The sequence below is a fragment of the Metopolophium dirhodum genome, chromosome 2 (genome assembly GCF_019925205.1).
Source record: "Metopolophium dirhodum isolate CAU chromosome 2, ASM1992520v1, whole genome shotgun sequence".
In the NCBI taxonomy this organism is placed as follows: Eukaryota; Metazoa; Arthropoda; class Insecta; order Hemiptera; family Aphididae; genus Metopolophium; species Metopolophium dirhodum.
In genome coordinates, this window is record NC_083561.1 from 43,108,088 (window position 1) to 43,124,759 (window position 16,672).

General features: G+C 33.6%; 1 protein-coding gene across 1 annotated transcript; it reads left to right on the forward strand.

Moving 5' to 3' along the window:
* The first annotated feature begins 1,533 nt into the window (after window positions 1–1,533).
* On the forward strand, window positions 1,534–2,836 carry LOC132938944 (putative nuclease HARBI1). Its single transcript, XM_061005924.1, has 2 exons — window positions 1,534–1,547; window positions 1,927–2,836. The coding sequence occupies exons 1-2, from the start codon at window positions 1,534–1,536 to the stop codon at window positions 2,834–2,836; spliced, it is 924 nt and encodes a 307-aa protein (XP_060861907.1).
* Window positions 2,837–16,672: the final 13,836 nt, after the last annotated feature.

Below are 16,672 nucleotides of genomic sequence, written 5' to 3' on the forward strand. Positions count from 1 at the left end.
TTGACTTAGTCATAATAAAACAGCATAATATGTAGCACACCAAAAAAGCAAAAAAAGTAAAATCATATTTAGTCACCAACATGTCTTCCGACGAAGAGGACGTTGTTGTGCCTATTTTGTGGTCTTTGTTGTTGGAAACTGAACACCGTGAAAAACCAAAAAGAATGTGGGTTCATCCTTTAAATGAAAAACGTACAAAAAGTAACTTAATTCAATCTTTTTTATGTGAACTTCATAATGACGAGCTGAAATTTAAAAATTTTACGCGTGTAAGTTCCGAAACCTTTAATTATATTTTGAAAATAATAACCGAAGAAATTCAAAAACCTGATACCAACTTCAGAATGAGTATTAAACCAGATGAAAAATTATTAGTCACTCTATGGTAAGTAAAATTAAATTAAATAAAGTTTAATTAATTATAAAATAAATTAGATTAAATATAAACAAGTTGCCGCTTTTGATTTATTAGGTATGCATTTATAATACGTACTCATCAAATATTATAGGTAGATACCAACCTATAACAAAAATTACTTTTCAAGTGTTCTATGCATAATAGTTTCTTATTTTAAAATATGTGTGTAGGAAATAAAGAAATACACTTTTAAAATTGATCTTGAGGACATTTTTACTATAAAAACATAACTTATTTATTATAATAACATTAGTTTTTAATCACGTACTTAATTAAATACTTTAATTGTGTTCGTTATTTAAAAAAAATAACAAAGACACTAGATAATATGTAGTTTAATACGTTGTTGAAGTGTTGAAGTAGGTAGGAGATTTTATTTTTAAAAGTAACTTAGATGTGTTATTGGTATGATGTTGAACTTTCTGAAGAAGAAAACTCTGGACTTTCAGAATAGTGAAACTGTGTAGTATGGCGGTCGGTTTCGGTTTCATTATTCAAAGATGGTTGAGACTGATAAAGTGTATGTTGTTGGATCGGTACTTGGTTTGAATACGATGGCATAAAGTTATTTGAGTAAATAATTGATGACGCAGACGAGGTTTCTTGTTCATCGAGTAATTTGTCTAGTGAACTCAAAATAGTATTTTTAAATCTCCGCTGATTTTTATCGTTCAGTTTTTTAAAATCTAGTATGACACTTTTTAAAAATAAAAGTTCTGGAGAATCTTCAACTTTTTGAATGGTTTTTGATTTTAAATAATTAATCATTGGTTCTGCTACCATTTCACTTGCCATAACTTTTTTTATTTTTTTTGGTATTTTAAATATCTGCGAAGAGTTTGAGCTTTGTATTGTTTCTTCACACATAATAGAAGTTGGAGTTAATTCGCTTGACACGTCATAAGGCTCTTCCATAATATTTAGAATTTCAGATTCTTCTAAGTTTAAATCTGATGTTTCGTTTAAATCATCTTCAATGAGATTACTAACCATGCTTTTATGTTGCATCATATAGTCAGTCAGAAACGCCATATTGTCGTATAAGTACCATTTCCTTTTTTTTGATGCACCCGATCCTGATGGAATTTTTTTCTGTTCACGTAACTGTCTGGAAAATGAATTACGAAAAGTAGTCCATTTTGTTTTACATTCTGAAACTAAAATATAAATACATTTTGAAGGCTTCAATATAATAATAATATATAATACTTTATGGTAACGGAGCTTAATATAGGCATTATTCATTTTTTTTTGTTTTTTTTTTTAAAAAATGTCGATAGTTAAAATATTTGAAAATTGAGCCCCTGCTCAAGTATCAACTTCATAATATTAAATTACAATGTTTAAAAATTAATTTAATGTGTAAGCCTGCGATTCATTAAATGTATTTTTAATGTATTAAATCAACTGTCTAATATACAATATATATAAATATATATTGTATATAAATATTATAATATATTTAACTCTACTTCATAATTAATTTTTTTTTAAAACTGTTATTACAGCTATCTGGCGACTGGTGAACGTTTTCAACGTCTTCACTACCATTTCCGTTTGGGAGCTACAACTATTGGAATAATTGTCGATTCTGTATGTTCAGCGATATGGAAATTACTATCACCTATCTACTTACCATCGCCAAAAAAAGATGATTGGATTAAAATAGCAAACGATTTTTATGAAATATGGAACTTTCCAAACTGCATTGGTGCAATTGATGGTAAACATATTTCTATTATATGCCCTCCGGGGGCTGGATCGGAGTATTACAATTACAAGGGGTTTCATTCAATTGTACTGCAAGCAGTAGTCGATGCTCACGCTAAGTTTATTGTGATAGATGTTGGAGATTATGGTCGGTCTAGTGATAGTGGGATTTTCAAAGAATCTCAATTTGGTAAACAATTATTTCAAAATAAATTAGATTTGCCAGCACCCAAAAAAATTAATCAAAATATTAATGAAGATTTCCCCTTTGTATTTGTTGGCGATGAGGCTTACCCACTATTACCTAATTTGATGAGACCTTTCCCTCGTAGAAATTTAACAAACGAAAAACGTATATACAATTATCGACAATCCCGTGCGAGAAGAATAGTTGAATGTGCATTTGGAATTATGGTAAAAAGGTTTAATGTATTAGAAAATAAAATGCTAGTCGGCCCTGAAAAAGCTACAAAAATAACTCAGGCAGTTTGTGTACTTCACAATTTAATTATGACTAGAGAAGCTAACTTTGTTGAAGTTCATAATCAAATTGAAAATAGTAATGATCAAATGGGGATTAGAAACACTACAAACATTGTTGATCATAATAGATGTTCTACAGCAGCTATTGAACTACGAAATAAATTTATGGACTACTTCAATTCAGAAAATGGCTCAGTCCCTTGGCAAGACCAATATTTAGTATAAAAATATAGATATAAAGTGTATTAATAATTAATTATATTATAATAATTGTATAATATAATAAAATAAAATATATTATAATATTAATATTATTATTAATTTTTATTTTTTTAAGTATTTTATTTTATGTGTTGTAATAATGAAAAAATACAAGATTGTAATACATTTTATAGTATAATATTTATACCTAGTTAAAAAAAATTATTTTACATACCTGGAGCTTTTAATAAACTAGATATTTCTGTCCATAATTTGTCCTGAATATCTCTATTACTATGTTGTTTATCTTTATAGTTATAAATGGACGATCTTTGTTGGACTAGTGTTATTAATGTTTCCAGATCAAAAGTTTCAGCTGCCATATTGTAGCCTTTCAGATGTCTTTTCTGGTGTCTAATGTTAAAATAAAATAAGAATTATATAAATTTTTATTTTTTCACAAATATGCGTTATGTATACGAGTGTTACAAAATATGGTTAGAGGTGTAGTTTTTAAATTTTGTACAGAGTACAGAAATAATGTTTATAAATAAATGTTGACTTTTTAGTTTGTTAAAAAAAAAAATATTTAATAAATACATTCTAAAATTAAAATAATGTTTTTTATTTACATCAGTCAAATATTATTTTAAGTTATTTTAATGTATAACTAAATATGTAGATATTTAGATACTACTACATCTCTAATTATTTTGATAGTTGAAATTAATTTGAATACTATTCAAATCATCGTCAATTGTTAATTGAAAATATTATAATATTATATATATTTTATTTTAAAATTATTTTCTGTATATATAAATAAATAATAATATAAATAATAAAAACAAATAATAATATATTCATAATTACCTCGATAAAATAGTACGTATTATTATATATTTTATCGTGACCGGTACAGGATATGATCATGCAACAACGCGACGGGTAGTAGCTCTTCATTAATAAAATACCTAATTAAAATAATAATCGAAAACACATAAAACTTTTTGTTTTGACTAGCCAAAATAGCGCGTGTTCTATCTGGTCGAAACATGACTATAAATGACTAAAGGCAAAAATGCTTTATTTTGACTATGACTATTGTGTATGCGCGCTCCTATTACATTACACATGTTCTATTATTCATTAGTCATAATAAAGTTGTTTTAGTCTGCTTTAAGCAGTTTTGCTTTATTAGTGTGCGGTGGCCCTAGGACGTTCCGAACTAAGATGACCACCGCACAGCAGTCTCCACGCGACAACGGATGAGAGACGACCGCAACAACAACTGCTAACGCCACTGATTCTTTTCATTTTTATAATATTTAGATCGCATTTTTTATACAAATATCGTACAGACGATATAATATTATATAATTTGTAAACATAAAAAACCGTAAATGTCACGGCGACACGAACATAATGTGTATCGTGCGTGTATATACATGCAAAAATATAATGTATCAATATCTTCTTATTCTATAAAATCGCAAGAAAAACAGCTGATCTATAGGGAATTCATGGAGGATCTCATGGTTGAAAAAATTAAACACCGCTCCGTTTCCCCAGTCCGCCAGACCGTTCCCGTCGATTCCCTATAGCGCGGCCAATCGCGTACCTTCGCAGCGGCGGTGGCGGTCGGTTTTTAAACGTTTTCGAAAAATGTTACGCTTTTTACGCTGTTTTTCGACTTTTAGACATTTTCACATATAGTTCGTTTCTTTTAAAAGCCGCGTGGTTTGTACGCGATATCGGTCCATAGCCATCGCAATCGACGCCAGCGTAGGTCGTTATTATTGCTTTTCGTTTCGTCTTGTCAATTGCCGTTTGTGCTCTATTTGTTAAGTTTATTTCTTTTGAACCCCGTGAATATGCGGTTTGTACACTTAAAAATTCGCGTTCACGAAATGTCAGTCGGTCTTCGTTCCAACGCACAAGTGCACAATAAATATATACTGTTTTTTTTGTTTTGTTTTTGATTCAATAAATATTGCATTATGTGATTGTAGACGTATTCTTTGGTCCTTAACCCGGCGTTAGTCGCACTATGGTCAAAATGACCGCACTTTTTTTACATGCTTAATAAAACATTGATATTTTATATTTCAACCATTGATACTCAGTATACCTTTCAATAATGTTATTAAAAATAATATAATAATATTCTAAGTACATTTAATTCCATATATATAAAATAAACTAAGATAAAAGTGAGATATCATAAACTGTGGTCATTTCGACCAAATCGCGACTAATGATGTCATTATCTTTATTATTACAACTAACATTGCCGGTTAGGTTATTATTACGACTAACATTGCCAGTCTGGTTATGAAGGTAGAAATAATTTTCGGGTTTTTATTTATCTTATCAAAAGTATCAGTTTTAGTTCATACACAGACATAAGGTTTATATTTTTCTTTTATGAGTTGGACGTGACACACGATACATGTGATTTTCTAGTGCGTATTACATATTTTTTTACATACTCAAAATATTTGTGTTATTATTATTTATTTCATTTATTCATTTAAATAACTCATACATACATAGTATATAGTATATAAATTTAAATACAATTTGTACATTACTTTTTTAAAATTAGGTACCTAATTTATGTACAAGGAAATAACTTTCAGTTTCGATTTTTTTTTTATAAATAAAACCATAAGTTATTAAAGTTATATGAAAATTGATTTGTTTCAATAAAATTACTAAACATATACCTATGAAACAACGGTTTTTTATAATTATTTACTTGAAAATTATAACGCGGTCGAAAAGACCGCGGTGCGACTAACTACGCAATATACACTAGTGCGACTAACGCCGGGTTAATAACGTAGCTGGTATATTGCTTAACGTAAACACAATTAAATGTATTATTCGAGCATACATAATAACGGTCAGATAAGTGAATAAAATACAATTAAAGTTTAAACCGTGTAGATACATAGAATACGTAGACACACAGCTTAATTATTGAAGTTTTGACCTTGATTTGTATCACAAACTGTGGCTCGATAGGTTAGGCGTAGGTTTCCCAAACATAGGATGATAGATAGGTCTGGGTTCGAAACCGTCGTAGCTCTCTTTGGGCGGCAACGACGGTACCCCGTGTATTCTATGGCACGGCCGCCCGTCAATTGACTTTTTTGCATTTTTTTTCACTTTATATTTCATAAATAATGTAATAATATACATGTTAATTTTACATTATATGACTGTATATTATATATTATGTACCTATATGTTATTTAAATTATTAGGAATTCAACACATATTATTTTCTTTAAATTGTCATTGTTATTATATCAAACTAATTATACTAATAATCATATTTATTTTTCGTAAGTTATTTCGAATGTTGATTGGGTTTATGGAAAATACTATTTTTTCTCTTCACTTATAGCAACTAGACATACTAGACTTATTTTCTGCAGCACATTGTTCGCTATCCGACTAAGTCGACTAAGTCGGATAGCCAACCTAGCTGACGAACTTTAAAGTTAATAGATTTTGACTTGATATGACTGACTTTCTAGACACTCCAACACGGTTTCGACTTTACACTTTTTACATAAGAAAAAGCACCGGACATGTGACGGCACATACCTACCATTTTATCCGCAGTCGACGGATTGCTCATTTTGATTTCGTCTTAGACGGTGCTGACTGACTTGCTTAACACTTAAACATGCAGGTGTTTACATTTTTTTTTTTTTGATATAATTATGTATACATTACAGGTACATGTTTATATGTATTGTATTGGTTAATATAATATTATGTATCTATATGTTATTTTTTTTATGAATTATAATAAATAGGTACAATATATTATAATTGTTTGTATTTATATTGTATAGTTATAGTTTGTATTTTTCGTAAATTATTTCATAAGTTGTGTAATAGGGTTTTCACTTATAGGCGCCCAACGTCGGGTCTGCAATCCACCGCAGGTGGATTGCCTACTTGATATGCTGTAGCACATTGTCCGCGATCCGACGAATTCGGATTGCCTACCTAGGTGGCTAATTGGATGTTAATCGATTTTGACTTGAGATGGCTGACTTGCTAGACAATCCAACTCGGGTTTTGACTTTACACTTTTTACATAAGAAAGAGCACCGGACATGCGACGGCACATACCACTCTATCCGCCACAGGTGGATTGCTTATTTTTGTTTTGTCTTAGATGGGTAATGACTGATTTGGTGGACACTCTAACATGCAGATTTTCGAATTAACATTTTCTTACACGTATGAAAAAAGCACCGGACATACGCTGGGGGATAGTATCATCATTGAATTGCCGGTTTTCATGGGCCATGGGAGATTTCTAGACACTGAATCTTGACTTTCAAACGTTCCCACCTTCGAAACGAGACCGCCAAAGAGCCAGGCCATATCAGAAATTCTTATCACCTTCTAATGTATAGGTGCGACATTTATAATTCGAATGTGTCTCCAAAATCGGTACTCACTTACAACTAACACGGTCAAGGGGACCAACTATTTTTTCGATTATTCACCTATCCACGCAACTAACGGGGTCCGCAATCCACCGCAGGTGGATTGCATACCTGATAATATACGCTTCGCATATAGTCCGCGGTCCGACGCAGTCGGATCGCCTACCTATGTGATTTTATGACTGATAGCTAGACAATCAAATAAACCTATCGACTCTACACTTTTTAACAATTTTAACAACCAAAAGCAGCGGAGAAACGGGAGATGATCCTGGAGATCGTATCTAGCCTATCCATTTACAACGTTCGTGACGGATTGCTAGACGCTCAAACTTTTAAACATTCCCGCCAAAGCGCCAAGCCTTATCTCCAATCCATATCACTAATCCTTATCACAAATCCTAAACTTTCGTCCTACAGCCTTTGTGACTTTTATAATTCCAACGACATTGTCTCCAAAATTGGTACCCACTCTCAGCGAGTCCAACCCTCCCAGAGTTTCACTTAGAGTTAGTTATAATATAATATACCTATAATATGTACATACTATGAAATGAATATTTGTTTGTTTGTCCTCTGTAATATATTACACCTTTTTTATATTCATCTGTTTATTTGAATTAATTTGATCGGTTATGAACCAATGCAAATTAGGGTGCAAGTATAGACACGTACGAGGCAGTTATACACGTGGCTTATATTTAAATAATATTAATCTTACTATGTAAGACTTACTGATGTTTCAAGAATTTTTTTCATCGGTTAGGTATAAGTAACCAATGTTTTTGTCGTCTTCCGTACTCTAAAATATTTTTTGATTCAACAACAATTAATAATGAACACATAATTTATGCTTTTAAACTATCATAATAATTTACGGGGGACGGAGTGGCCGAGCGGACTAAGGGGTCGGCTGCGACGCAGTCGACCCGAGTTCGATTCCTAGGCCATGGGCGGCGTTTTTCTTCGGACAACTCACGGTGTCCGGAGAACAATTGTCGCCATCCCACACCCGGGCATGCCAGACACCTACAGGTGCCCAATCAAAAATTCTGCCAAACTAAACACATACGTGTTCCTCCCCCTATCGACTTAATATCCTACAGTAAAAACTTAAAAATAGCTAATGGCCTCAGCTGCCGGGCTCAAGATCAATAAAAAAAAAATAATTTACATTTTCGCTGAACTGCACAAATAGTTAAATTAATAGTCCATCATGATGCCAATAGAAAATAGTCTTATCTGAACTTTCAAGTGCTTATAAGGCTAGGTATTTAATTCAGATATATACTTCAAAGTTTAAATTGTGTAAAAAAATATACTACATTTTTAAATAAAACCGCAAAAGTTACAGAAAACTTATGTCTTAATATTATATAATATATATGTTAAAACAATTTAATTATATGCTGCTGTGCCTATATAATACATTCATCAGACATTTCTATGTCAGTATCAATGTCCGAAGGAAAATCTTCAAGCAACCACTGTTCCAATTCGTGGGTATTATGATTATTCATTTTAATATATTGTAAAATCTTATATTATATTATAGCAAATATAAGTATAGGTAAGTATAAAATATTAATCTCGACACTGCAGGAAGACGCGAAAACGGATTAACAAATATCAATATTTTGGCGATGGTGTACATACTACATAATCGACAACGACTAACGTGACATAGCTAAATGCTAATGGCCCGACGGTACTTTTGAGTCCATTGTATATAATCAGATTTTTTCCCCTCTTTTAATATATCGATATTTATACGATGACAATATTTATAAACTAGACACAATAATTGCAAGCAATTCTAGCGGATAAGAATGCTAAAAATAGTTTTTGTACGAGTTTAAAACCCAGCCTGATGTGGGCATGTTTGGTTCTAAGAATTTTCGTGTACATTGTTTACTTTGACATCTAATATTACACAGTTATATTTCTAAATTTGGACAGTAGTTTTATTTTTTTCTTGTAACTAAAGAGGTACTCGTGCGACGTGCGTACCGACGGGTCACAAAAAAGATAAATGCATCGTATTATTTAATATACATTTATTTGTAATGTGGTACTCAAAAGTACCGTCGGTCGACAAAGGGTTAACGGCGGTGAAATCCATCGTTCACTGTAGATTGACTTTCTGCTGGAGCCTGGAATTTTGGAGTTCTCACGTGGGCGTCCAGTTCAGTCATATAATAATATACGAATAATGAACTTACTGTTTTATTTACTTCAATTATTGCATATCGATGTGAGCGCACACATAATGTGTTGTTTCTTTATTGAACAAAATAATAAGCCCATCGGGGAAGTAAGATAATTTAATATTAAAGTGGAATATACAAAAACGAGTTTTGGACAAAAGTTCGTTAACTATCTGGGCCCTGTTAATTTTAAATCTTTGCTAATGGATGTGGAAAGAAATATTTTTATTGATAATACCAACATCAAGAAATGTTTTATTTAGTGAAATAAGTCAGTGATTATGTTTATGATTCGGTATTACAAAATCTAGTATAAGAAACATTTGTATATTTTTTCTTTTGTTCTTATTATTCGTATTATCATTTATTTAATTGTGTAGTTTAATTCAATTACGTGACTCGCTTCATCCACCACAAGCTTAGCTTAAAGGTGTAGGTAATTTTTATTATTTCCCTTAATACTTTGTATCATTTTTTGTTAATAACATAATATAATAAAAATCTTCTTTAATAAAAAAAAAAAACAAATCAATAAAAAGTCAATGCCAGTACTTATACCGTGGTATAATAATATGATGTACCCGATAGGGCGCTAGCTACACAAAACGAAATACAAAACTTTGTGCGTATTACCATAAACAAATAAACAATAATAAATTCATGGCTAAATATATATTTACAACAGTTTCATACAATGATACATAATTTTTAGACAACAGTCTCATTTAATAATACATAATGTGTGGAATCATAATGCGCAGTCTCATTATAATACATGGTTTTTAGACAGCAGTCCCATATAACAATACACAATAAAACATAATTTCCCATGGACCGTGATAATAATATAAACCTAGGGCTCGTCGTCCAGAATAAACATGAATAATTGATAATTGACTTACACGACAGTCGAACTACACATTTAGTTTTAAACTCACGCTACCGCACCAGGGTCCGTAAGTATAATAAATCTTATACAAAATAAGACAAGTTGACCCTGCGGCCTGCATACGGGCGAATGTGTATTCAAAATTGTTAATGAAGATTCCACTCATAAATCAAAAGACTGATTGCAGCCGGGACAGGAACACTGTCTCCAAAGTACATTAAAACAAGTTGATTCACAAAAACAATATCGCCGGTTAATTTGACCGCCATATTAACTGGAGAAAAGAAAAATTTAATGAGGGCAAACTATAATGCAATATTGCAATGAACGATAATTACTAAACGATATTCACTAAATCACATAGGTACAACTTGGTTTGAGAGTGCTGCAACAGGAACATAAAGACGCTGACTCAGCTGCAAGAAAAAACGAAGCGAAAAGGAGCCGAAAGCTGTACAAAACTAACATATAAAAAAAATCAGGCACCGAGAAGTAATACAATTTAATATTTATTCGAAGAACTGACGGAGCCCGACAAACTAAACACGCGGCGGAGAACGGCAGAGTACAATGTAATACAAAGTACGTATGCGAAAAACAGCGTGCACGAACGGACTTAAAAGCGGGGGCGAAAAACGTCGGATGGACTGGCGAACGCGCACAATAATAAATTACTAGTTTTAACGGTGTCGGACGAATTGTCCGGCGGAAACAACAGGTGGTGCGTTTTGACCGGCCTGGCACCATCATGTGGTACGCCAAAAACTGCAGGTTGACGGGCGGCTGACGGCGGAAACTGCTGCAGGTACCACTGTGGCGTACAACGGTGATGGTAGGGGAAAACTTGGCGAACATTATTCTATGTCCACGAAGGTTTGACAAAAGCAAACCCTGCGTGCCACGTTCACCAAGGATTTCCAAACGAATTTTTTCGTTCTCTTCCAGGCAGACTTCCGCCTACCAACAGACCGCGCTGCAGGGTTTTCCGGGAATTCCGCGGGTACCGGCGGGTCAGACTTCACGCCACCGTACACGGGTGACTGGATTTGCAGCTCAGAAGACGACCGGAAATGTTCGCGCCGCCGTATCGGTAGCTGCAGGACAGGCGTGGGAGTGATCCTACGATCGACGGCCAGGTCCAGCGCGTCAATCAATGAGATTTCCCCGGGTGCGTCCGTCTTTGATGTCACACAAAAAGTTGCAGCAGGCTCCGATGATGGTGCAATTATAACTACGTCCTGCTGGTATACGGGTGACTTTATTATTCTCAATTCCGGTGACGACCGCGTTCTCTTCTCTGCGACGTGTCCGCTGTGCAGTAACGATGTCTCGACCGCGGCTGTGTTCTTGAGGTCAACTGCCAAATCCAGAACATCTACTATGGATCGACCCTCGTTATTGACATACGACTGTTGGCATACGACAGTTCTCGATGTGGCGTCCATCTCTGTATCGTCCTGCTGGTATATGGGTGACTTTATTATTCTCAATTCCGGTGACGACCGCGTTTTCTTCTCTGCGGCGTGTCCGCTGTGCAGTAACGATGTCTCGACCGCGGCTGTGTTCTTGAGGTCAACTGCCAAATCCAGAACATCTACTATGGATCGACCCTCGTTATTGGCATACGACTGTTGGCATACGACAGTTCTCGATGTGGCGTCCATCTCTGTATATATATGACGTGTAAACGGACGGGCGAAAAGGATGAGAGCCAAACACTTAATGACGGTTTTCAAAAAACTATTTGTTACCGAAAAAAATAAACTATAGTAGTAGACAGTAGTATTATATTGTGGCCAGTATAGTTTGCTTGTGGCCAGCTAGTAAGTAGCAAATAGTTACAATTGAATCATATACTCAAACAATATAGTTATATCAAGTAAAACCTACGAATGTTTTAAAAATGCTACCGGTTTCGGCGTAATCGGAATCGTATTACATTTTTACATGTACCTATAATACGGCTATGCATGATTTAGATTAATGAAGTCTAGATTAAATATCTACAAACTTTTTTTAAACAATTATATTTATTATTTGTAGATATTTTAGAAGCATAATATATACGAGATATTTTAATACAATTGTATGTACGCTGTACGCCTATCAAATAATGTTGACGTGGAATGGTAATTTCTTCTCAGTAATAATACAAATATGTTGATACTTCAAAAGTATGTATCATGATACTGACCAACTCTGAAAATTAGTAGATAATCACTAATCGTGAGTACACGACAAGCAGAAAATTAATTAATATCAACTTATTCTTAGTAACGTTATACTATTTCTTATCCTAGGGCTCCTATAATTAATTCCTTTTTTTTTTCAAAACTTTTCAAAATTTGACGTCAATTACTTTAACAAAGTCATCTACTGTCTTTTAATTCAAAATCTATTTTCTTCAATATATATCAATTAACTTCTTTCAACAATTATATTCTATATTTCAATTCAAAATTCAATATTTCACTTTAATCAATTATTCCCATATATAATTCAAAAATGCTACGCGCGTGCATCAATTTCCTAGATCAGCCTATCGCCGTCTACTTTAATTTATTAGATCAGTCCCCGCTGTTTATCACAAAATACCATAAAATACTTAGGTCAGTCCCTGCTGCCTATCACAAAAAAAAATCTTAGATCGGTCCTTGCCGTCTATTTACCATAAAAATCCTAGATCAGTCTACAGCTGTCTATCATAAAATACGTATATAGTTCTTCCCAAGCTTGTTTCCTGTATTTTTTTTTTCTTTATTTATTTTTATTCGAATATTTTTCCCTAATATTTTACACAACCACCAAGTATAAAATAAACGCTGACATGTATGAATCAACGTGAGACGTGGACTTCAAGCTATACAATTTTAATTTAATTATCTATCTTCACTTAATTAATATACTCACAACAACGCTGTCGCCACTGCTGTGTTCATTTTCCTTGATTGTCTGCTGGCCCGTCTTGAATTATTCATTGATTCCGGAGTCGCCTTGGTTGATCAGACCTTAACTGTTACCTCCGTGGAGCTGCTGACGTGGTGTAGCCGCTGCGTCGGTACTGGATCTCCGAAGTTGAATGTAGCCGCCTTGACTGCTGGACTCGCCTTTGGAAATTTAAATCCGCCGCTTCGACTGCTCGCCTCGTCTTTAACTCCTTGAACCTCCTTTGTTCGACTGCGCCAGTGTAATAATCTTGGTGCTTGGTACCTACTATCGTAGTACTAATAGTAGATAAGTGGCTGCCAAGTTATTATAGATGCAGGTCGCAGACACTTTATTTAATGTTGAAGTCGTGGTTGATGAATAAATAAAAGACAGATGTTGTTTATCATGAATTTTATTATATTGTTCGATAATTTTCTAAGTCCAAAATAATGTTGTACAAAGTGGCGTGAAGGTGCTTGTACTAATGGGTGGTAGTACATGTCTGAAAACAGGCCGATTCGGGCTCCCTTTCATATGAAGTTCCCCGTACCCTTTGCCTATAGATACTGTATCTCGGCTCACGGATGTGATTTGTGTGACCATCGTTCCAGCCCACGCATTTTATGACTTCCCAGTATAATTCTGCGTATTGCTAAAATGCTAATCTATGATTCAATTGAAATAATCATTCTACTCTTTTATATTTTTATATTTAAACATTGTCGTATACAGGGCTTCCCGAGTAGTTATATTATTCAGTGAGCCTGTCTTCTTATGCTAAACAGTAGGAAATCCTATTTCCGTTTCTAATATCCGATTTATGCCGAATTACAGTATAGCTAAATTACAGTATAGTATAATTATGTACCTGTGAAATCTGTTTTATTGTTAAGTAGTAACTTGCTTACTACACCAGTGTAACTTAATACGAATAGCTTCAACCGAGTTTTCTAACCTTCATAATCTCGGCTTCCTCTTAAGATAGAATTTTGAAATTTGAGGTATAGTTTAAGCGTTTAAGTTGAATTAAGACATTGCATAAATATGCATCTTCAAAAGGGGAGACCTTCAAAGCATGACAAATTAAATAGGTATATCAGCAACTCGTGATACGCATGTCTGTGACGTAGCATTTCTCCAACAGGCTGAGCGGTGGAGTAGCGGTGAAGTCTTCAGCGGCAGGGGCAGCGGTGGACCAATGAGAACCGGAGAAATGCCTACGTCACAGTACATGGCTTGGCGGAGGGTGGGTGCGCGATATGTTTCTAAACTGGTAATATTGCTGACATACCTATTTAATTGTCATGCTTCAAAGTTTGAATTTTTGTTACTGACTGACTAGTGACTAACTGATGGTCAAAATCATAAGGTACTTCCGTATATGAAGAAAAGTGAAATTTAACCTAACCTAACCTAACCTAACGAGACTACCTCTGTTATCGCGACTACCACCCAAGACTACCTCCGTTATCGTGACCACCGCGCTTATTTTATGAAACATCACAATCCTGTTATCTAAGACTACCAAAATAGTTCTTTCATCTCATACGAGACTACCTTATTTTTCTTTACTTCTTTGATATAGTTTTTAATAATATGTGTTGTGGGGGTGGCCACAATCGAATTATATAAAAAAAAATCAAATACATAATAAATATAATCGCAGCTTATGGATATCGTTCAGCTATAATATCACATAAGATAGATAGTCGCGATAACGTAGGTAGTCTTGTGTGGTAGTCGCGATAATACCCGTCGTCTCGTATAACAGGAAAGTATAATTTTGGTAGGTGATGTTGTAAAAAAACAGGGTATAGTCTCGTATACATGGGCGTAACTAGGATTGAATAGTTACAGCGGCTAGTCATAGAAAACCAAAGTGTAAAATACACCGTGGGGCCCTCCACACCCCCCTAATCAGCGTCACTGAAATTTAATAGTCACAAAAACTTTGCTAAAATCAAGTAGGTATCTATACTTCAAACACTCACAACAATTTAATTTGTCTTTCTTATATTGTAGACATTTTTTTTTGATAAAGGTGACAAACTTATAAGCAATCTTGTATTCAATTTTCAAATCTTAGATTTAAAAAGAATAATTTTTACGAATTTATAACTTAAAATAATTTTCACATTTTCGTCATTTTTACGTATTGTGTCAAAATACGAACTTTAAATGCTTTTAAAAAAGAAAATTGTGACTTATGTATTTTTAATATTTTTCAACTGCTATTGTCACAATATATTAGTAGCCTTGTATTATGTTTTTAATTAACAACATTTTATTAATATTTATAGAAAAAATTGAAAACTAAAAATGTCCGTTAACAGCTCAAAACAAGTTAAACATTTTGAAAATTGTATCGTGTAAGGAAAATGCTAATACAATGCTGAGGTTTAAACATTCAGTGAAAATGTTATGTACTTCATTCTACGGCCATTATCGATTTTGCGTAAAAATTACCGTTTTTCCTTAATTTATTTTAGTTTTTCCCGGTGCTTTTGAAAACTATTGAGAATTTTTACTTTTGATCACACAGTACGATACAACTAATATAACTATATTATAAGAATAGGTAGGTTCGCCAATAAGGGTACCTATTTAAATATAATAAAATAATATATAATATTATGATGGGCTTATATAAGCTTTATAGGGTTATATAAGCTTGAAGCTAATATGCAATAAGCAGATAAACTATGCACAACACGCACATTTCTTCCGCGAAAACTATGACCAATATTACGATAAATTCGTACTTGGTACATCCACGTATATTATATTATATTTTATATTATTATTTATATAGGGAGATATAATATAATAATCATTACCTGTTAATTATTTTAAACATTTTTTTTTCTTCGTAAGGATTTTGGGTTTGAACTACGAGCCTATAAGGAGGGTCTGAAGAGTAAAACATTTTAGGGGGGCTAAATACTAATACGGGAGGTCTAACCTTAGAATCCCAAGATGATGCCCAATATTTTCAGAAACCAGCAAAAACAAAATATGATATCCAAAAACCATCCCGGGGCCCATATTTATTCCCAAAATAATTTTTTTAACGCGTCTAACACGGTTTAAAAAAAATAATGTAAGTATGTAGGTATGTAGGTAAATTATTATTAATAATTATAAAATAAAATTGTTCTTAATTTTATATCACGAAAAATTACTACAGATAATGAACCGGCGAGGAGATTAAGATAACCGGTCTGTGGGCCACTCGGGACAGCCGACAAATGGCCACCGCAACAGTGCCCATCGCCATCAGCCGCAGCCTGACGTCCATCCGCGTCGGCTGGACGCAGTGCCGGGTCCGTCCGCGCAGGCCGGAGCCTGCGAAATGCTA